This window comes from Erpetoichthys calabaricus, chromosome 3, assembly GCF_900747795.2.
Source record: "Erpetoichthys calabaricus chromosome 3, fErpCal1.3, whole genome shotgun sequence".
NCBI classification, from domain to species: domain Eukaryota; kingdom Metazoa; phylum Chordata; class Cladistia; order Polypteriformes; family Polypteridae; genus Erpetoichthys; species Erpetoichthys calabaricus.
In genome coordinates, this window is record NC_041396.2 from 219,682,359 (window position 1) to 219,704,886 (window position 22,528).

A 22,528-nucleotide genomic window follows, 5' to 3' on the forward strand; every position below is an offset into this window, starting at 1 on the left:
ACTGTGTCTATTTCAACACTGAGTTTTACTAGCATCTGTTTCCTGAAACAGTAAACTATACATAATCACAATTATTACATTTACATTACCTGACTATTACATGTTGACATTACAAGCCTATGACCAACCATATCAATAAAGTCACTATATTATACAAAGAAAGGAATCTGTGTAATCTACCTGTTGTCAGCTGTACTGTCAGCCAGGATAACTGAAAAACCAAAGGTAGGCAAGTTAATAACACATGGATGCCTCAAGCTGCTGTGCTTTTTAATTCGTCATTTGGCTTCACCTACTGATGGGAATGGTCTGAGAACACCCTGGAACTGACCTAGAAGAACATCATGCAATGGAGTTCCCAACAGTCACACACCACCAGTTCGCTACCTGAGCTAAACCCAGAAAGGATTACTTCCATGAATGGAAAATATAGCTAAACAAAGCTTTATTATAAAATTGTTTTTTATCTTTTGCCATCACATAATAGGAAAAAGCAATATCAAATTATCCATGTAATGGCAAGGAAAAACAACCTATCAGATATCATCCAAGTATTTTCTGGGTAGCTCAGAGTTTGCCTTTAAGAAATTTTAGCAAATTTCTTTATTACACCCATTGCTTTCCAATTGAAAGGATTCATTGAAAGACCCCTAGGAAATACCAAAAAAATTTAAATACATTGCAAGAACCTGTCAACCATGGCAGTGTAGCTTGAGACAATATGAATGATATGATAGCAATGGAGTAAAAAATAATGAATAAAAACAAAACAGCAAAGGCAAATGTTGTTTAATGTGGGTCCACAGCAGGGAAAATCTGCTCATATTTTAAGAGCAGACCTAATGTTTTGTCAATTATTTAGAATTCAAAAAAACATGGCAGTATGAAATTTGAAGACAGAGTTTCAGAGGAGTGAACTGCTGCAACAGTGATCAGTGCTGCAATCTCTCAGCTACATCAACAGGAATCAATTCCTAGTCCAGTCACTGTCTGTGGAGATTTTGCATTTTCTCCTCATTGTCTCCATATTGGTTTGGAATCCCTAAAGATTTAAAAAAAAAAAAAAAAAAAAAAAAGGCAAATGTAAATTGGTCTGGAATGAGTGAGTCTATGTGTGGGAGTGAGCGCTTTGAGTTTGTGGCTCATACCCAGTTCTCTTGAGATTTGTCATCATTGGTAGATTCTGGCTCTTGGTTAACATAAATCTTTATCTGTACTTCCTTTTGCGCAATGATTAACAGCACAATTGAGTGTATTGCCTTCCTCTCCTCTGTCATCAACTGACCTGATCTTCTGTTATCATAATCATCTGTTCACATCAACATACATTTTAGACAAAGTTTAGGAATTTGTACTTTACTGTTTATATTAAAAGGTATTTGGAATGACACCGTGGTTCGTACCTGAACTTGTAAGTCCTGAATTTAAATCGCAGAATGGTCACTGGATTTTTTTCTCACGGTACTCTGGTTTTTCTCCACACATCCCAAAGATAAATGAAGTAAATGTTTTTTATTAATTTGCCTATATGAGGGATTACATATATTTTTAACCACATAATATTATGCCACTGTAGGTTACACTTTGTATTTTAAACTGTTAGATTATATTTAAAAAATTGTTTCTATATACTGTAGTCCACATTATATTAAAATGTAAATTGTTTTAGTCTTTCTTGCTTTTCTTTTTCTCTATATCTTTTTACTCTCTTTTGCACAATCTGAGTAGCAAACAAAGTGTAAATTTCACTACATGTTGTATGTGTATAACCATGTATGTGACAAACAAAAAAATGTTGAATTTTGAATGTGTGATGAGAGCCATTTGTAATAGGTCTTGTCTCTGAATGCAGTCAAATGCCTGATGGAGCATACTGTTAAGTTATATGGCTTAGATTTTTGTAAGATCCAAGTCTGGATCGAGGCAACAGGATGGCTAAAAAGTGATCCTTGTCTCACTGATATTTGAGCTCATTTTTATTTACTTGCCACTGAAATCAGAAATATTCAGATGATGATGAAGTTTTTCAGTTCTCTGAAAATCTTTTTTAACAGCTTTGTCTATGGTGACAACACACATTTGTTCTTTCAAACATTATATAAAGTAAACATGTTATTTATTAAGAGTAGTCAAACATTTCACGGAATTATGATAAAGATAATACATAGTAAATAGTTTATACTGTATACTGCCACCAGTGTGTCCTATTCCTCCCTCTGGTACAGGTTTCATTAAGTGTAAGAGGTCATGAATTAACCCGATTTAATTAATCACTGTTCACTGGGTAGTTTTTCAAAAATTGTCATCAGATACCCTAGTCACATCTGTCCCAAGTTTTAAATCTTTTATACCTCATCTTTAGTGACCATGCCAGTATAATGTAAATAAAGTAATGGCTCCACTGTGTAGAATACAGGGCTGCTTGCTAGTGTACACAGTTTGAAAATCCACTCCTCATAATTTGCAAAAAGTGACTGCCCACTCAGAATGTGAACTTCACCCATAGTAAGATTCAATTTATGCAAAGCTCTATTAGATTTTTTTAAAGCAGACCAGCAAGGTTATCAAACCTGTAACCTTGCAGATAAAATTCCAATGCCTTAGACACTAGACCATGCTACCATTTAATGTTACCCCTCTTGCTGCTTTAATAATAATATAACTAGCTGTGATGTGTGTCTAAGACAGATTGAAATCTAAGTAATCAGCCCAGACCTCAGTGTTAACATTTGTAGTGCACAATTTTGTGGAATGTATTTTGTGATAGGTGTAGCAATAAGAAACACTGCATTTGTCATTCCAACAGATGGCGTATTAGAAACATTTGAGTAATAAAATGCATTACTACAAGTGTTTGACAGAAACATAGCAACTGGGCAGACACACAGACACTTGTCATTTAATTTAGGTGTCTAAGATGATTTCTGTCTCAAAGACAGGAACCGGATTGACACACAAAAATATTCTTTTATTAAGTAAAGTAAGTTTAGCTGCTGAGGTCCTTACATTTTTAATGAGATCACAATAGATGTTGAGAGCATAATGCAGTTTAAGAGATTGTCTACAAAAGACTTGCCATTATACAAGTCTGGTGGAATGGAAGAAAAATGCTGGCTTCATGATCTGCTAGTGGAATACGTTCCCTTTTAGCAAGAACTGTAAATAATTTTAGATAATAGAGCATCTTTGGTTGTTTACATTACAAATGCACTAGTAAACATAACCATTCCCTCCCCCAATGCTGCTGCTGCTGCAAAAGGTGGAAAAGGAAAAGAATGACTGCCACTCCTGTGGAAGTGTCATCCCTTCCTAACCTAACAGTACAGGGAGAGAACCCACCAAAGCTGGAATCCATCCATGTTAACAAACCACTGCCAACAAAAGCTAAATGTGGAAAGGTGGGACATTTTTCAAAAGAATTCCTTTTTTACATATAAGGACAAGAACAAAATATTTACCAAAGGACAGACTGCACTATAAAGAAATGACAAGAGGAAAAATTCTCTAATGGAAAAAATGGAAGAACTGACAGCCCTATTTTGTAGAATTAATTATTGAGATGGGCTTTTCAGTATCATAATGTTCGACTGTCATTTTGAGAAGAATCGATATGGGTTTGTACAATAGTACTTACCCAAAATTAAAGGCAGATATTTGAATGTGCCTTGGTAAAAGAGCTAAACAAAGTGAAACTATGCGACAGGGCTTGACACTGAAAGCTAATGTAGAAGCTGAAAATATCCAAATATTCTGTGGTCAGAATAGCACCAGTATTTCCCCACCAGGTTTTCCACATAATTTAATGTTTTTTGCAGTAAATATACTCAGATCTTTTAGTTGGGTGTAGTATTATACGGGACAGACACTACACCACAACCTACTACACCAAACTTGGTGTTTTCTCATGTGATGCTATGCATGTCAGTCTTCAGGTATGAAAATGCTATAGCATTCAGTGAATTAGATTCTGAAACTTCACCACTTGCCTTTATAACATTTCAGGTTATTCACCGGACTTGGACTGCTTTAATTTCAATAAAAACTGGAATGTAATAAATAAAAACAAATAAGGTATTTATATGTGCATCACCTTAGATCAGCCTCATTTGAAAACTGATTACTTAGCAGGGGAAACTTTCTGTTGAATACCATACATCTAAAAGTAGGTCTATAATTTGTGATAACACATCAGAGTGAAAAACATCAGATTCAATAACCACATAATGTCAAAACCAAAACAAAGAAAAATCCTAAAAATATAGGCTGTAGATAAAAAGCCATTTCTAACACTTATTTATATACCAGGGATTCCCAATTATGCTAATGAAAACAGCAGATGGAATTTAAGTAGGAACGACAAGATAAAATGTTAGTCAGGGTTCAGGCATCAGGAGATGGAAATGATAAAAACCAAGGTCAAAATGTAATGTGCAGGAGTCAAAACACTGGAAGACCATAACAAAAAAAAGCTACTAATCTGAACACATCAAAAGCAAAGTCAAATTACACTGCAAAAGGTTTTAACCCTAAAGCCCTTTAATGTGCACTCCTAGCACCGTGAATGTATTTAGTTTCCTTTGAATATCCAGGATCTTGGAGATATGAAATACCATGTCACCATGTTAAACAACCCCTGGATAATGACATCATGAGTCATGAGATCAGAGTCACATGATCTGAAACTGCAGACTGACAGACAACCAAAATGGCCAACAAAATACAAAATTTTGTCATTTCTGTATAAATTCCTGATGATATTTTGATGAGATAATTTATAACGCTTTGAAAATGAAAACACTATTTTAGAACAAATACAATGAAAATCTACACAGTTTAAAATTCTTATCATAACACATGCAAGTTTGCTCACCAACTGTCAGACTGTTTTGTAATAATAATAATTCTTTACATTTATATAGCGCTATTCTCACTACTCAAAGCGTTCTCCACACAGGGAGGACCCGGGAAGCAAACCCACAATCTCCATACTGCAAAGCAGCAGCACTACCACTGCGTCACCTGTCTTCAAGTCAAAAAGAAATACCCTAAATTCACTGCCAAAAATTTAATGCCAATAATTATTTTAATCAGGAATGGTAAAAATACTACTAATAATAATAATTCACTCACACAGTCAAGGGATCAATCCAAAATCCTCAGATGAATAGGACGTGCATGGTGTAAAAACTGATTAATATTTCAAGGAGCTCCTTTTCAAAAACAAATAAAATACTAGTAGCAAAGTACTGTACATTCACAATACTCAAAAGTCACTAGAGAGTAGTGAATCATGCTGTGATTACTTGTAGGATGTAATCAATTTGTTATTCTTTTAAGATTGTTATTATGTTTTAAAATTTTCTCGTCTGGCATTATTTTGGCAGCATTTTGACTGTATTCCAATGCGAGCATCCAAATTGTTTATAGTTGCTATGTTGTTGCCTAGCTATGGGACAAGTCAGAATTGTGTGTGACATCATCATGCTGATTGGACTTCAGATGGTGGCATACACTCTGTTCAAACTTTAGGATAAAAATTACTTTTGGCTGAAAAATATACATTACCTATTACTAAGGGAAGGAAATTTTAGTTATGTTAGAGACTTTTTGATCTCCTTTTTAACATGTGAATTCTCATATTTTGGTTTTGTTTGTTAACTTTTTTGAACTTTTAATGTGACCAAAGCCTGAATTATACTTATGCTTAAGCCATATACCCGACTAGTGAGGGCTCATCTAGAGTACTGTGTCCAGTTTTAGTCTCTAAGACACAAATAAAACATATAAAGGTGCCATAAAATGTCTAGACAAGAGAAACTAGGCTGATTGCAGGAGTAAGAGGTACAGTATAAGCTAGAGGAAAAAGTGAAGATATTAAACCATTTCAGTTTAAGTAAACAGAAATTAAGAGGTGGCATGACTGCAGATTTCAAAATAAAGAAGTGAATTAGTAAAATGGCTCCCAGCTGTTACACTAAAGGGAATTCTTCAACAGGAACACGTGGGCACAGTTGAAAACTATGCAAATTTCACAAAAAAAAAGTTTTTCTTGATACTATAGATAAATTAAATAAATTGCCAAGTAGTGTGGAGGAGTATAGGACTTCAGGGACCTTCAAATCTCAACTCGATCAGCTGTTGAAGATATTATGTGAATAGAATTAGCAGGCTTTTTTGGAATGAATGACCTGTTCTAGGGACAATTTTTCTAATGTTCTAAGAGGATTGATACCTGTATTTCCCTCACTACATGCATACACATATAGACTATATGTAAGTATATATTTTAAATACAAATCTCTATGTGTATGCATGTGTTATGTACTGTACGAATGCATAAAATGAAACCATTAAATGTTTCTTTTTTTTTTTCCCAACTTAAACTCTCTTAATATACATATGTATTATAATGGAAGACCCAATTGCAAAGCAGTGCAGTTGATGGGTATTACCTCAGAAAAAAAGATATTACTTAAATATAGTTTTTTTATAGGCATTTGACGTTGCAGTCAAAAACAGTTGTACTATGACTCATAAAGATTTAGAAGACTTCAGTGGGTTACAGAAAGCATCACAGCATATTACGCTATAAGTATGTGTTTCATTTTTTAATAAAGAAATACGAAGAAAAGATAAAAATACTGTATTCAGAATGACCAGGAGTTATTGGCAGATTCTTAATAAAAACGTGCACAAATAAAAATCCAGGACAAGACCTTTATTTTATATTTTCCAAAAGCAAAGACTTGATTGTTGAAAACGAATTTTGCTTGATTTAAAAGGATAGAAGGGCAGCAGAGAAATATGTCACCCTGAAAAAAAACAAACCAAGTGTGTCTTGGATGGTCAGGTTTTCAAGCAAATTCATAATTTTGATACAATTCATTCATCTCTCCATTTTCTATGTAGCTTATCCATTTCATGACTTAGGGTTTCTTTTGCCAGTATCATTAGGCATGAAACAAAAATCACCATTGCACAAGATGCCCGAATACTGAAGAGCACATTCACTCATACCAGGTCAATTTAAACTTGTCTGTTAATATAACATGAATGTCTTTGGGATGAGCGAGAAAAACAAAAGCTCCTGGGAAAAAAAAAACTGTACACATTCAGAGTCAGCACCAACTCTTGTTCAGTAAGCCAATTACCACCTGGTGGTCTTGATGAAATTTAGAAAAAAGAATGAAAATGTAAAAAAAAAAAAAAGAAAACAGAATTTATTATGTTCTACAGTGCTATTCTTTCCTGCCACATGTGGTATTTAATTTGAAAAACAATGTTGTAAGCACTTCATATTGTTTAAAATGGTCATTTAGAGTATCTAAAGACTAATCTTATGGTTCTAGTAAGCTCAACATTCATTCATGTTCCTAACCTTCTTATTCCGATACTGACATTTGGAAAGTGATAGGCTCTTCAAGAAGTACCCACCACAAGGCAGAAATCTTCTCTGAATAGAGTGTTGATCCGTCAGAGAGTACGGCAGCTTCAACCCCATCCTTTTACCTTTCCACCAACTTCTGCAATCATTTCATCCATGGAGGTCCAGGGCCTTCCTAACAGTCATAAGATGCAAGACATGAATTAGCCTTGAATGGGGTGAAGTTTTTGCTGGGAAAAATCATGAACACGCTAACGCTCACCCTGAAAACACCAATTCACAATCACCAGTTGACTTTTCGGTTTGTAAATGAATATCGAAGGACCTTGTGAAAAATCCATGAAGGCAGAAGGAAAGTTGAAAATTCTACAAAGGTAGATACTGAGTAAGGGACTCTAACCCAGTTCTCTTTAATGTAACAGAAGCATGTATGTTAGAACATTAGAAGAATTATTATTAGAATAGGCCATTCAGCACAACAAGCTCATCCATTCAATTTACCTCATTTCTCCAAAGTTATAGCAAGCCTGCAATTTGAAGGACCCTAAAGTCCTACTCTCCACTGCATTACTTGGTAATTTATTTTATGTATCTATGGTGAAGGAAAAGTTACTAATATTTGTGGAAAATCTACTACTACTAAATTTCCAATGATGTTCTTCTTCAAAAATGTATATTAAAGTAATAGCTGAAATCCACTGTACTAATTCTCATTATAATTTTAAACACTTCATTCATGTCATCTCTTAATCAGTTTGCTTTAACTGAAAAGGTTCAGCTCCTTCAATCTCTCTTCACAGCTCATACCACTCAGTCCTGAAATAAGCCTAATTGCTTTTCAGTGGACTTTCATTAGCACTACTATATATTTTATTGTAATATGGAGAACAAATCTGCAAAAAGTACTTCAGATTAGGCCTCACTAGTGTGCTATATACCTTAAGAATAATTTTCCTCCACTTATACTCTAGAGTTCATATCTTACCCCTTACGATAACCCTTTGCTTTCTCTGATTAATTTTATGATTAATGTAAATTTGTATTGGGAAATGTAATTGCCTTGCTAGACTGCAACACCTAATATACTGTAGACCAGCTTTGAAACATGTTCATTTAAATAAACACACGTTAGATCATTTTATGGAAAAGAAGCAGAAAAGATGCCTTCAGCAAAAAAAAAGGCAGTATGCTACACATAGCTTAGACTGGCAGTTTTTCAGGAAAAAGGGTCATAAATTTTACCGTGAGTCAAGTAATACTGTCCTGAATTGCTTCTAAAAATCCAGCACTTCTTAAATTCATAAACACATGCAAATCCAGCTTACTATTTGAAAGACTGAACTGCAACAACCTGCCATATTGGTAACGTTAACAAGAAAAATGTATGCTGACCATTGGAAAGGAAATCACACAGAAAGTGCTTACAGTGTAAAATAAGCCATTTTACCAGTCAACGCAAACACTTTCGGCAAACACTTTCAAACAACTGCAAACACTTTCGGCAGCTAATCAATTATCTGAAGCCATTTTACCAAGAAGACACTAGCACTGAAAACTCAGTTAACCAAAGTCAATAAGCTTGCAATCATAACTGACTTTTAGACTACACTAACAAATTAGAATTATATCACAGTAATCTGCCACTACATAGATGAAGACTGACAGATGAAATCGGTGGTACTACAGACACATAATGTTCAAGTGAGACATTGAGTACTGCTGACAGCCTTGTTGAAAAGTGAAGCAAAGATTTTCTGTGTGTTCATAATGCACAAAACATTGTGGCTACTAATTTACCTATCCCTTTGGAACCAGGCATCAGTAGCATGTTCTGCTCGTACACTGCAAGTCATAGTCAATGACAAACTTAATATTTATCTAACCGTATTGACAGTCTGCCCGAGTATACCCAGAAATTGGTCTCAACAGTGGATGTTATCAAATGATGAACTGACAGCTACCAGGCTGTGAATGTGACCAATTCCCATGCATGTCAATACGCTCCCATTCTTCAACAAAAAACATTTTTGACAATATAAATAGACATTTACCATATTTCACTTGATATTAAAGTATATTCTTACATGTACAAGGTACAAAAACACTTTTTGGGGGAAATTGAGTGTTCTCATTTTGTGCATTATCTAATTTTGTGTGCTTTTTTCTTATTTAACAGCTATTAATTAATCTCAAGAGGCTGACTATTTATGATGAAATGTGAACAAAATTTGCACCCCCCCCCCCCCCCCAGATAAATAGTATATGATGAGCATATTAAATCATATCAAGTTTGCAGACGACACAACCACCATAGGCCTTATCATTGACAATGATGAGACGGCCTACAGAAAGGAGGTGCTGGCATTGAGTAATTGGTGCCTGGATAACAACTTGTCTCTTAACATCAGCAAAACCAAGGAGATGATCGTGGACTATCAGAAACAGCAAGGCAGAGAACACCAGGCCATCTACATCAGCGGCGTAGAAGTTGAAAGGGTTAACAGCTTCAAGTTCCTCGGAGTAAACATCACCGAGGATCTCTCATGGACCCTTCACATAGATACTGTGGTCAAGAAAGCTCACCAGCGGCTCTACTTCCTGAGGAGGCTGAGGAAGTTTGGCATGAATGCCAGCATCACCTCAAACTTTTACAGGAGTGTGGTTGAGAGTCTGCTGATGGGCTACATTACCGTCTGGTATGGGAGCTGCTCTGCCAGCAGCCGGAAATCACTACAGAGAGTGGTGAAGGCAGCAGAGCACATCAAGGGCAAGAGTCTCCCTGCCATTGAAGACATTTACCTCCATCGGTGCTTGTGTAAGACAAGCAGCATCATAAAGGACCACAGCCATCCAGCACGCCAGCTGTTCTCCTTGTTACCGTCTGGCAGACGATACAGGAGTCTGGCTGCTCAGACTACAAGACTTAAGAACAGTTTTTACCACCAGGCCATTCGACTCCTCAACAGCAACAGCTGAACACTTACATACACTTACATTACACCTACATTGCACTACATCTACATTGCACTACTCACACACAAACTGTACCTGCACACACTCTGAATACTGACTGGAACATGAATCTGTACTTTATGGAATATGCATATGTACTTATAAAACATTATCTGTGCAATAACTGTCATTTGTACTTGCTGCTCAATCAACTCATATTGCTCTATAACTTCTTTTAAAACGTACACATTTTATTTTATATGGCTTGTCTATTTTTAACTTGTATTTTTTTTTTTTAATTAATTTTTTAGCTTTATTGGATCTAGGCTGAGTGACTTGTTTTTCTCGTCATACACATTTCATTGTATCTTGACCCTGTGTTAACCTATATATGACAAATAAACCTAAACCTAACCTAAATCAATCCATAGTAACTCAACTCATCTGAAATTACTCAAGACAATCACTGCAAATTGAGAAGACTATAACCTGCAAAAAATAAAACTTTGTGAATGTGTATACCAAAATATCTGCTCAACCTAATGCATGTTTGCCATTGTTTTTGACACTTGAAATTTAAAATACATTTCCAAATACTACTACTACGTCTGTGTAACTATGTGCTAAAATGTAAGTTTTTGGTGGCAACAGTGGCATTTCTGAAAACGTGTGCACTTGGTTCCACACACGCATTGGGATAATCATACTGCACACCGCACCTTCTGAGATAGTGCCGAGGTTCATTCTACCTGCTGGCTAGAAAGTCAAAAACAAGATTATTTCACATACCCTAAGCCAATAATTCATACAGCAGATAGATCTTTAACAACAATGACACTAGAGTTTTACGTTTTTCATTAGTCAAAAGCTCAGACAGTAAAGGAGTGTATGATGCTGATAACTACATCATGCATTGGACACTCATAAATGTCTTGCCTAGCAACAGCCTGGCAACTCTGAATTACAACCAGCAAAAAATGGTGGCATTGATACCAAAAACAAAATAACATCTCGGGAAGATGTATTTAAAAATCCATGTTATAAAAAACATCCTAAATAAAAAAAACAAGCTAACACCATTAAATGTCTTGTCCTAGAAAACCTCAAAAATGCTAAAACACTGTGCTCGCATGAATGTGCATGAGCCTGCATTGAAAGCAGCAGAGGAGAGCAATTTGCTTATTTTTCAAATTTCGATCTTTTGCACATCAACTAATTCTCTGCAGATATATTTTATTTGTCCAGTAGATTAGTCCGAAAACCACACAGATCCTAAAATCAACAACACTGACACTATATACAGCAAATATTCTGCGCGTTCGTCAGCTTCAGAACACTTGAACTTTGGGTGGTATTTCTACTAAAAATATGAATTATGAACCAAATGATAAATCATTGTCAGCTCATGAAATGCACATACTGAGACTATTGCATCCCTGGCAATTTTTGCAGTCACTTGAAATCAGTGAATATAATGAAGAAATCAATAATAATGGACTCAAAAAGCCACCCATAATTCAACTCAGAGGTGAAGTTTGAACATGTAACCCACTGGATTTTAAGTCTAAATCCCTGCTCACTAGCCTAGACTGTATATGATCTCCGTTATTTATTTGTACCTATAAAATGTTTCGCATTTCCAGTTCTATCAATAAACTGGCAGGTCTACTTGTCTAACAACAACATATATTAATATAGCACATTTTCATACAAATAATGTAGCTGAAAGTGCTTTACAAGATGAAATAAAAAGGAAGTTAACATATAAAACATAAACAAGATTACGCAATAATATTACACAGTACGTAAAAAAGAAAAAAAAATGTAGGGTCGGATGGCTAAGAGCACAAAAAAACAAAAAAAACTACAGTTAGGCTGGTGGGGAAAAAAAAACAATCAGCAGGGGTTCCAAGGACCACCCAGCCCCCACTGGGCATTTTACTTAACATAGATGGTCTAAATCAGTCCTCATGGTTTATGGACATCACATGGAAGAATGTGATGATGATGTCATGGGACATCTGGGACACCTGCCATTAAATCCATAAAAACAGGGTGCAGCATGGCACCTTGATCAGGTATACCACAGAAGAACCGAAAAAGACAGCAGAGAATAGTACAGGTTAGTATGGAATTGCAGAACCCAGAGGAAAATGATCATTCAATGCCCAATAGACTAATAGGGATACGACTAAAATGTAGCTATGAAAAAAACATTTTAAAATAATGTTTTTTTTTTTTTGATTTTTTTTTATAAATTGTGTTATCAGGTCCACGGTTCTTGAGGCTGATCCTCCAATTAGCTGTGGACCACCCAATCTCACTGACATTGCACAGGTGGTGAATCAGCTGAGGGGAGGAAAGGCTGCAGGGATCTGTGGTATCCTGGATGAACTTCTCCAGGCTGGTGGTAAGGCTGTCCTCCTGGCATTGCAAGCAATCTTTGCTTCCATTTGGGAGACTGGCATCATCCCAACTGACTGAAAAACGGGACTTGTTGTCCCTATTTGGAAAGGGAAGGGTAATCACCTGGATTGCAGCAACTACAGGGGGATAACACTGATCTCGGTGCCAGGTAAGGTCCTTGCTAGGGTTGTCCTCAATAGGATCCATGATCATTTGCTCATCTACCAGCAACCGGAACAGTCTGGTTCTACGCCTAAGAAGTCTACCATCGACCGCATCCTAGTACTGAAGGTTCTCATGGAGTGCAAACGTGAATATCGGCAGAATTTCTTTGAAGACTTTGTCGATTTTTCATAAAGTGTTCAACTCAGTTGATCGAGCTGCCTTGTGGGACATCCTGAGGGTTCGCGGGATCCCCTCGAGGTTGCTGGATATCATGGCCAGCCAATACACTGGCACTGTGAGTTCTGTGCAGACTGGTGGCAGAACCTCTGCATTTTTCCCAGTTGATTCTGGGGTTCGTCAGGGGTGTGTACTTGCTCTTATTCTGTTCAATGCTTGTATGGACTGGGTATGGGGCAAGGAGGTGGGGCATCTGTTGGTGAAGAAAGATACACGGATCTTGGCTTTGCTGACGATGCTGTGATCTTTGCAGAGTCAATGGAGGCTCTGATCGGGGCGCTCGAAAGACTGAGCAAGGAGTCTGAGTGTCTGGGCTTGTGAGTGTCCTGGATAAAAACCAAGATCCAGGCCTTTAATGACCTCTTGGGCACAGCCATCAGCAGTGTGTCTGTTGGCAGAGAGAGTGACGACCTTGTCGAGAGGTTTACTTACCTTGGCAGTGACATTCATGTCTCTGGTGACTCTTTCTATGAAGTCAGTAGACGGATTGGGAGAGCATGGGGGGGTCATGAGGTCGCTGGAAAGGGGTGTGTAGCGCTCCCGATATCTATGCAAAAGGACGAAGGTCCAAGTCTTTAGAGTCCTGGTGCTTCCTGTCTTGCTATATGGTTGCGAGACATGGATGCTATCCAGTGACCTGAGACGAAGACTAGACTCCTTTGGTACTGTGTCTCTCCAGAAAATCCTTGGGTATCGTTGGTTTGACTTTGTGTCGAATGAGCGGTTCCTCATGGAGTCCTGAATGAGGCACATTACCTGCATTGAGAGGGAGTGTCAGTTACGGCACTACGGCCATGTGATGTGTTTCCCCGAGGGTGATCCAGCTCGTAAGATCCTCATTGTTGGGGACCCGAGTGGCTGGACCAGGCCAAGGGGTCGCCCACGTAACACCTGGCTGCAGCAGATAGAGGGTCATTTCCGGAGGGTGGGACTGGAACGAGTGTCTGCCTGGGGGGTTGCAAACCGGGATCCCGAGTTGTTTCGTCGTGTAGTGGATGCGGCAATGCACTGTGCCAGTGCATGCTCCCCAACTTGACTTGACTTGTTTTTTGCATTTTTTTTTTATAAATCCTGTTATACTATTAGCCTGGCAGATTTCTATTGGTAAAGTATTCTGAATTTTAGGTACATAACAGCAAAAGGCTGCCTCGTCACTTCTTTTCAAGTTGGCTCTTGAAATTATAAACAGACCATCATTTGAAGATCTGGGGTTACAACTTGGAGTGTAGGTGGACAGACATTCCAAAATATAGGACAGGGATTTTGTAAACCATTAGTAGTATCTTAAAGTCAAGTCTGTCAATTCTAAATGACATAGGTAATCAATGTATGAAGCTAAAACTGGAGAAATGTGCTCAGATTTTCTTTTTCTAGTTAAGATATAGAGCTAAAGATAGACCTCTTAACTTTACAAGACGCTGAAAAATTAGTTCCCGCATTTGTTTTTCAGTTGACTAGATTACTGTTACAGGATTACCTAAGAAAGACATCAATTGGTTTTAGTTAGTGCAGAATTCAGCAGCAAGAATCTTAAGTGAAAAACTGCAGTCCTAGTAATCTGATAAATATGCAATTTTAAATTTTAGTCAGAGTGAATAGTTACCTCTAAATTCTTTACCTTCAACTTGACTTTTAAGCCTAAGGGATCAAGTTTATTTCTAATACCTTCACTATGTTCATTTTTACCAATAACTAAGATTTCTGTTTTCTCCTCATTTAGTTTGAGAATGTTACTTCTCGTCCATTTGGAAATACAAGCAAGACACCGGATTAGAGAGCCAAGAGCATCAGGGTCATCAGGTGCTATCAAATACAGCTGTGTGTCATCTGCATAGCTGTGGTAGCTCACCCTGTGCTTTGAGATAATCTGACTTAATGGAAGCATATAGATCGAAAAGAGCATTGGACCCAGACTTGATCCTTATGGCACACCATATAAAGACAGCAGAATTTAGCCCACTCCTTTGTCAGTCCAATTCCTGTTAACCAACTGACTATGTGACCCCAAGCAAATCACTAACCCACTTGTGTTCCAATTGTAAAAAATATACAAAAATAGCTGTCCTCATGTTTTAGGTCACTTTTTAATAAGGACAAGTCTCTGTGTGTTTGTATGTGTATTTGTGTTTCCATCTGGTTGCTGTGTCCCTGTTACAGGCCATTTGGTACGGGATTCATAAAAGCAGTGATAATATTTGTGAAGCGCCACCTGTGGGAATGAAAAATGCAACACATTTTATTACTACATGCTTTACAAAATACATTGAAGTAGATGGTATGCAGCAACAGTTAATGATGATTATGTCCAACAGAATGTAACTGCAGAATGGACAAAAATCAGCTTATTAGGTTCCATCCTATCTTAAATCTAAGATAAATGACAAAGCAATATTAAGACAGTTTTGGAATTAATTTTTATTTCATATATGGTACATTTAAGCTGCACCATTCACAAAAAGTAGCATCCCAAGGAGTGTCAAAGAATTACACAACTACAAAACAAAATGATGCTGACATGTATGGCAGTAGAATAAATAATTAGTAATCACTGTGATTTATGCTTTAAACAACTATGCAGACATATACCGTATACTGTATATCACAACAAGATTTAGGTACAGTCCAAGCTAAATTTATAAACACAGTTCTCATTTGTGAGGTTTTCTACTCTATATAGTGTGTTCAGATCAGTTTCTTAAAATTTGTCATTCTCACTGAAATAGCAAAAGTTTGTAAATCTTTCCTACTGGTTATGCAAGGTTTGTTAGCCAAGGATGATGTTTCTTTTGCTGACCACCCGAGAAATAAATCAAAATACTTAAACCATAAAGCAAACAAAGAGCACCTCAAGAAAACAATTAACTTGATTTCTTTCTTTGGATAGGTGATGTATAACAGATTGTAAAGGTTACAAATGAGTATAAGGTAGACAAGCCATGGAATATATAGACTGGGAGTCCTGCCAAAATAAACAGAGCAAAATATTCAAGCGTAAAGGTGTGGTACAGATCGACAGATGGAGACGAGTTAGGATGTGAGCGTAAACAGCCTTATCAAAACAAAATTGAAGTCAGTGACTAATCACACAACAATCAATTGTCAGAGTTACCAAAAAGCTCCTTTTTCTCCATTTGTATACTGCTATGTGATGCTCGGTGTTCTTAAATGTGTACATTTTGGAGAAAAGATGCACTTTAGGTCAGTGCCTGTAGTGGAGACATGTAAGTGTTGGTACTCTGTGTATGGCTGATTTCTTAATAGAATGGGGGGATGTAGTAATATTAGATATTTTTGTTTGTCCCCTTGGAGTTTCTAACATGAACATTTACATACATAAGAGCAGAGATTGGGAAGAGGAAGGTCATGGAGCCTTATGCATCTGGTATGCAGCTGTGAAAAAGTAGACGTACCAGTGCGCACTGGCCCATTTCAAGCTGATTTTGGGCTGTCAGTTTAATGCATGCTAAAAAACAACTTATTATTCAGCAACTGTGTGTTCTCTTAAAAGTGTAGGCAAGATCATTTAAAATCTGGATTAAACCACGGTAAATAGTGAAACACAGAGAATAACATGTGAATGTCCAGGCACCAATGTCCAAACCAATTAAATCAAAATTTAAAACAGCAAACACAACAGTACATTAAAAGTTATTGTAAAGGAACTGCAAAACGCACAGAAAATTGTTTTGGTAGGAAAGACTGGATTTGCTGGACTTCAATTTAGGGCACCCATTGTTTTACCTTTAAAACTTACTAAAAACATCCCAGAAAATGGCCAAACATGTCACACGAGCAGCAGTGCACAATGCTCACACATGCATAATACAACTATAACAAATAAAGCAAATGATGGACAAGGTTCCTCATGGATGCTGGCCTCGCATCCCAGAAATAGGCCATCCAAAGGAAAATGCATAAAATTGTTTGCTATCTGCCGATTTATTGTCCAATATTTCAAAACTATAATTCTTGTGATCTTAATGTTATGTAGTACATGTTACTGCATTTATCACATCTTGAAATCTCGGTATGTCATATTACAATGTAACTTCCTGATATGGCTACATTACTTCTTTATATGTTGTCATTTTCCTCCAGGACTTTTACAAGGAAATTACACACAACATACATAACCACTACACCCTTAAAAATGATGGTTCTTTAATGGCAGTTTGTGGTTCTTTACTGGTTTGTATGGTTCCTTGTGTAACCATTGCTTGAGAAGCAGCACTTAATTCCAGGAATGGTTCTTTGCATATGAAGTTGTTCCTTTGTGCTTTTAAAAGCTTCCTAAAATGTAGAAAAAATGAAATCTTTAATTTTTGGTAGGCAGCCTAGCCGGAAGCTAACATGTTTAGAAAACCTGGACTATGCCTGTGTTATTGCATGCAGCACGACTCCTTACAATATCATAAACCATTGGTATTTCACAAATGTGTTGCCATCTGTTTATGGTTATCTACTGTATGGAACCTATTATAAATCTCTCTAGAACCTTTAAATGGATAGGTCTTTTGGGAAATGAAAATGGTTCCCCTATGGCACCTTTATTTTTAGGAGTGTAGTGTTCTTGGTGTGACTTGTATTGCCAAGACCGTTGTTATTTTTCCAACAGGCCTGTAGAATGGCGCATCTGAGTGACCGTGAAACAATATCATGAAGAATATAGGCACAGTGTCATACTACTGTGGACTCTACCGAATTATGAACGCCAGCATCAGCTGTTGACCATGAAGTTCTGTGCAACCTTAGTCTAAATCAGCCAGATTTTGTATTCCCCAAAAAGAGGTTTTATTTCTCGAGGAACTGTGCCAGCTGGAGCTCTGGCTTTCCTTGCCTTTACTACCAGCTGGCCCTGTCTTGTGTTATTATACTTTAGAATTTTACAGCTATCTTAAAACCATTCAGACAAATTCAGGATCACAGAAAGGGGGTTCTGGACTTACCCTGGCTATTCTAGGCACAAAGCAAAGTACAGCCCAGGACCGGGTGCCAACTCATCACAGGGCACACTGATGTGAACACCTTCGCAGGGGCAACCTAACCTACATGTCTTTGGTAATGTGGAAGGAAAAGCCCTTGGGGAGAATAAGCCTGATGAACGGGCATGTGATTTCAACTAGATGACTGGATCTATGAAGCTGCAGCAATAGCCACTGCACTACCATACTGCCTTATGATTGATTTTGCCTTACATTTCCTCCATTGTAAACAATATAAAAGAATATGGAACTTGATATTTATTAATGTGAACTTATACCTACATATGCAACCACAGATGTATGCATAAATACTGTATATGCATGTGCTATATGTATTGCATATATACAGTACATTATCTATCTATATATAAATTATATACACACACATATATCTGTCTATGTATAGACATACACACACACACACACACATTATATATATATATATGCACACACAAACATACATACATTTGTTGCATGGGGATTTATTTCTATTTTAAATATGTACATTTCTCCTACACTGCCTTCTGATATGTGCGCTTTATACGAATACGTTTTAAAACACGTCCGCATTAGCCTTAAACCACCATTCCTCAACGGACAATATAACAACAAAAAGATCATCAAAATGTGAACCACGTTCCATTATGACTCCGAAGTCTCTCTACCTCTTCCTCTTCCCCAATACCTTGAAAACCAAAGTTACGCCAATATTGTAAGGCAGCCTCTGTTGTTAGCAAGGCACTATATTAAATAAAGATGAATTAATTGAAGCATCACATCCTTGACTTAGAATATATAAAATCTGTAGTTAAAGATTTTAAAAATGTATTTATATTCAGATAATCATTCGCAAGACCGTCATAATAGTCTCTGAAAATAATACCAAAGATTCCGCGCTATTTGAGAATCGTTAAAGAAAAAAAGCAAGTGCTATTTGTTTTATTATTATTGATGCGCGCCTAACGTGGCAGCATTAAACGACTACATGACACTAATTAAAAGTGCAATTTATAGACAGCCAATACGACTAACCACCAGCGAAAAAAGATCAATATTTTCAAGCGGTAAGGGAAGCCAAATCAATTATATCGCAGCGGACCTGTCCATCCACACTGTACAATTAATGGCGCGGCCGAGCTCAAAACAGCCTTGGTGACTGTGGCCGCTGACAAGAAACAAAGTGCCCAGAGAGCAGTAAGCGATCGGGCGATTTTGTAGGTGGATGAACACAAACAGATTACGATTGCCACCCTACCCACACAAGTCTGGCTGGTACACTGCAGCGGCGCCGAGTGCCAGTGCCAGCCCCGCTCCGCGACACAAGCAATTCCGATCGTGAAATAAAGCCAACCAGAACTAGGTAATCCTCCCCGGCGGGTTCATTCAAAGCTTTACTAGAGGAAAGACGCAGAGGGCACTTTGCAACGCATTAATTCGTTTATTTATGATAAACTTTTCATACCGTTTTAGTGCGATATGTGTGCAGAGGGCAAGCATATTTAAATGCCAGCACACCAGAACTCGTGGGACTGCGTGTAATCAATACACAAACTGGAGCATGTACCTGTTAATTGTATAATAATACGTGCGGGAGTATTATTTAAATTTGTCACCAGCCGATCACGCATAAAATACAGTACGTGGGGCGTATCGATGCCGTCTACTGAAATGCACCCCTACTCCTTTTTTTTTTTTAAAGCCTAGAACACCCCCACCCCCTCCAGTTCAGAATGTCAACTAAAGCAATCCAGAGAGCCCTGGCTAAACTCTCGCAGCGATGAAGGCGCCGGGCTACTCTTGTCAGTTCTCAATGAGAAGGCACGGATGCGCCACCTGTTCCATGGAGTTTGTGTGCCCGCGGCTTCTTAACAAAAGAGTCAACAGAGCAAATTGAAAAGACGCCCCAACCCCCTCGAACCAGCCGTATCTCCTTTTTCCTACCTGTTAAAGACTTTCCTCATCCTCTGCAGCAGGGTGGGAGTCGTGCTAATGCTTTCGGCAGGAATGTTTTCGATGGTAGCCACATGATTGTGCTGCTCGGGGATCATTGCTGGCATGAAGCGTGGCGATCAGAAAGATGGGTGCATGGTGCGATGTCCAGACACAGGGCGCAATCCGAAACTGCAGGCAAAGTGCGCGCAACTGCCCCGCTCAATACTCCATGCCACTCGTGCCTGTAAATCCAGTCGATCGATCGACGCGCCTGTATGTCTGTGTTGGGATCAGAAAGAAACACCCACTGCACCTGCTCGTCGCGTCTTCCTAGGCGTGTGTAGCCCCTCACTGCCTGCCTCACACTGCAGCGATTGTTACCAGGCTTTCTGCTTTCCTCTTTTCTTGTCCCCCTTTGAAAGCGTTGCAATTTCCATCAGAGGGAGCCGTTTCCCACGGCACAGTGTCTCACACGGATTCCTGGGAAGTGTAGTGCAGCACTTCCCACAGCCGCAGCTGCCCCAAATCCAGCGCTTTTCGGATCAATGGATCGACAAAATGCAAGCGGCAGCAAATTAATGAGAACGCTGATAAACTATACGAGCACATATAAAAAATTAATGAAATGCTGATCTGATTTACTGTCAAACAAAAGCCATCCCTGGTAGGGCAGATTAAACAGTTCAACAAATAGATATGTCTTTGTTTTTATATATGAATGTAGAGAAACAAAATTAGCGGTTATTTGCAAGAAACTTCAGCAATGATGAAGGCTCCGAAAATGTCTAGTTTGATCGCAAAAATATAGGGTGAAAGTAAAAGTGAACAAACGTCTCTGCTGTGTAACTTGTAAAAATGATGAGGTTTAATGCTGCAGAACGTTTTAAGGAACTTCTGCGTATTCTCCGACTCCGTATAACGTTTAGTAAAAAGCTTGAGAACACGCCTCGTGATTTTTGTTGCACCAATAAAAATACAGATCACACCAAAAAAGTCAGTTTCACGTGTTCACCTCTGAGACTTTTATTATGAAAACTGAGGAGGGGTCATACCAGAATTTTAGTATATTAAATTCAGCTCAGCTTAGTGTATTTTTGTGTCGCGCTCCTACGTGTGAAGACTTAAATAAAGTAAACATTAACTTACCTAACTAATAATATCTACCAATTTTTTTAACTAATGAAGAATATAGGCACAATGTCATACTACTGTGGACTCTACCGAATTATGAACACCAGCATCAGCTGTTGACCATGAAGTTCTGTGCAACCTTAGTCTAAATCAGCCAGACTTTGTATACCTCAAAAAGAGGTTTTATTTATCGAGGAACTGTACCAGCTGGAGCTCTGGTTTTCCTTGCCTTTACTACAAGCTGGCCCTATCTTGTGTTATTATATTTTAGAATTTTACAGCTACCTTAAAACCACTCAGACAAATTCAGGATCACGGAAAGGGGGTTCTGGACTTACCTTGGCAATTCTTGGCACAAGGCAAAGTACAGCCCAGGACCGGGTGCCAGCTCATCACAGGGCACTCTGATGTCAACCCATCACTTTGCAAAAGCAACAGGATACAGATGACCGGTTTGTTTTGATTGGTATCAGACCATTGTCATACCCCCTGAAATCGTCATCACCTGACAAAATACAGTAATAATACGTTATCAATAATAATACGTTATCATATTATAACATCGTTATTTCGCAATAAATATTTCGTTATTTACAATAATATTGTTCGCGTCATATCATCGGGCATGTAGCGTCCAATCATGTAACAAGAACGGCACAGATGTTATAGGCATGTATTGTACATTTAATCCCATATATCCTTAAGGGTACATTTAATCTGCAAGAATTAGTGTCCCTGCAGGAAACCAGTGATTATCGCAGCAACCCTGGGTGTAAAGCAAGAAGCAAACGTGGTTGACAGTATGCCGATTCTTTAGGAGAGTTCATCCACACTGCCAATCGGAAAAGAGTGTGCGGTCTGTATTCCAGAAACCAATAAATAATGTGTTATTCTAGTTTTAGTTGTAATACAGAATTTTGCTATAGGTATTTAGAAACAGAGTGATCTGAAAAAATGTTATGGCTTTTATTTACTTCAAAGCACACGACGGACTAATCATATTTTCTTGATTGAGAAGTATTACTGACACATATCCAGTATTCAAACATGTAATTGTAAACAGTTAAACATTCACTCAGTGTTACTAATCAACATGCAATGCAAAAAACAATGGAGACCCCGGTACTTACTTACAAATTCTAGTTCCGTTCTATAGCTCTGCCTACATGTTAAAACATCTGCAATAAACTTACTGAACTTTAATTTGATGATTAAAACTACACATGTACCCAAAACTTTGTTTACTTCTTGTCACTTGATTGCACGCTACGTGCGTGGTTAATCTCTCAGTCGACAGCCATCACTAGACGACGCACGATGAAAGCTGCAGCAGTAGGCA

General features: G+C 37.8%; 1 protein-coding gene across 1 annotated transcript in view; it reads right to left on the minus strand.

Moving 5' to 3' along the window:
• Positions 1-20,546, minus strand: part of slc35f1 (solute carrier family 35 member F1) — a 411,129-nt gene extending 390,583 nt beyond the window's left edge. The window contains exon 1 of the mRNA XM_028797802.2: positions 20,068-20,546. Within this exon, the coding sequence (XP_028653635.1) occupies positions 20,068-20,183 (116 nt within the window). The 5' untranslated portion in view covers positions 20,184-20,546. The remainder of the gene's footprint in view (positions 1-20,067) is intronic.
• Positions 20,547-22,528: the final 1,982 nt, after the last annotated feature.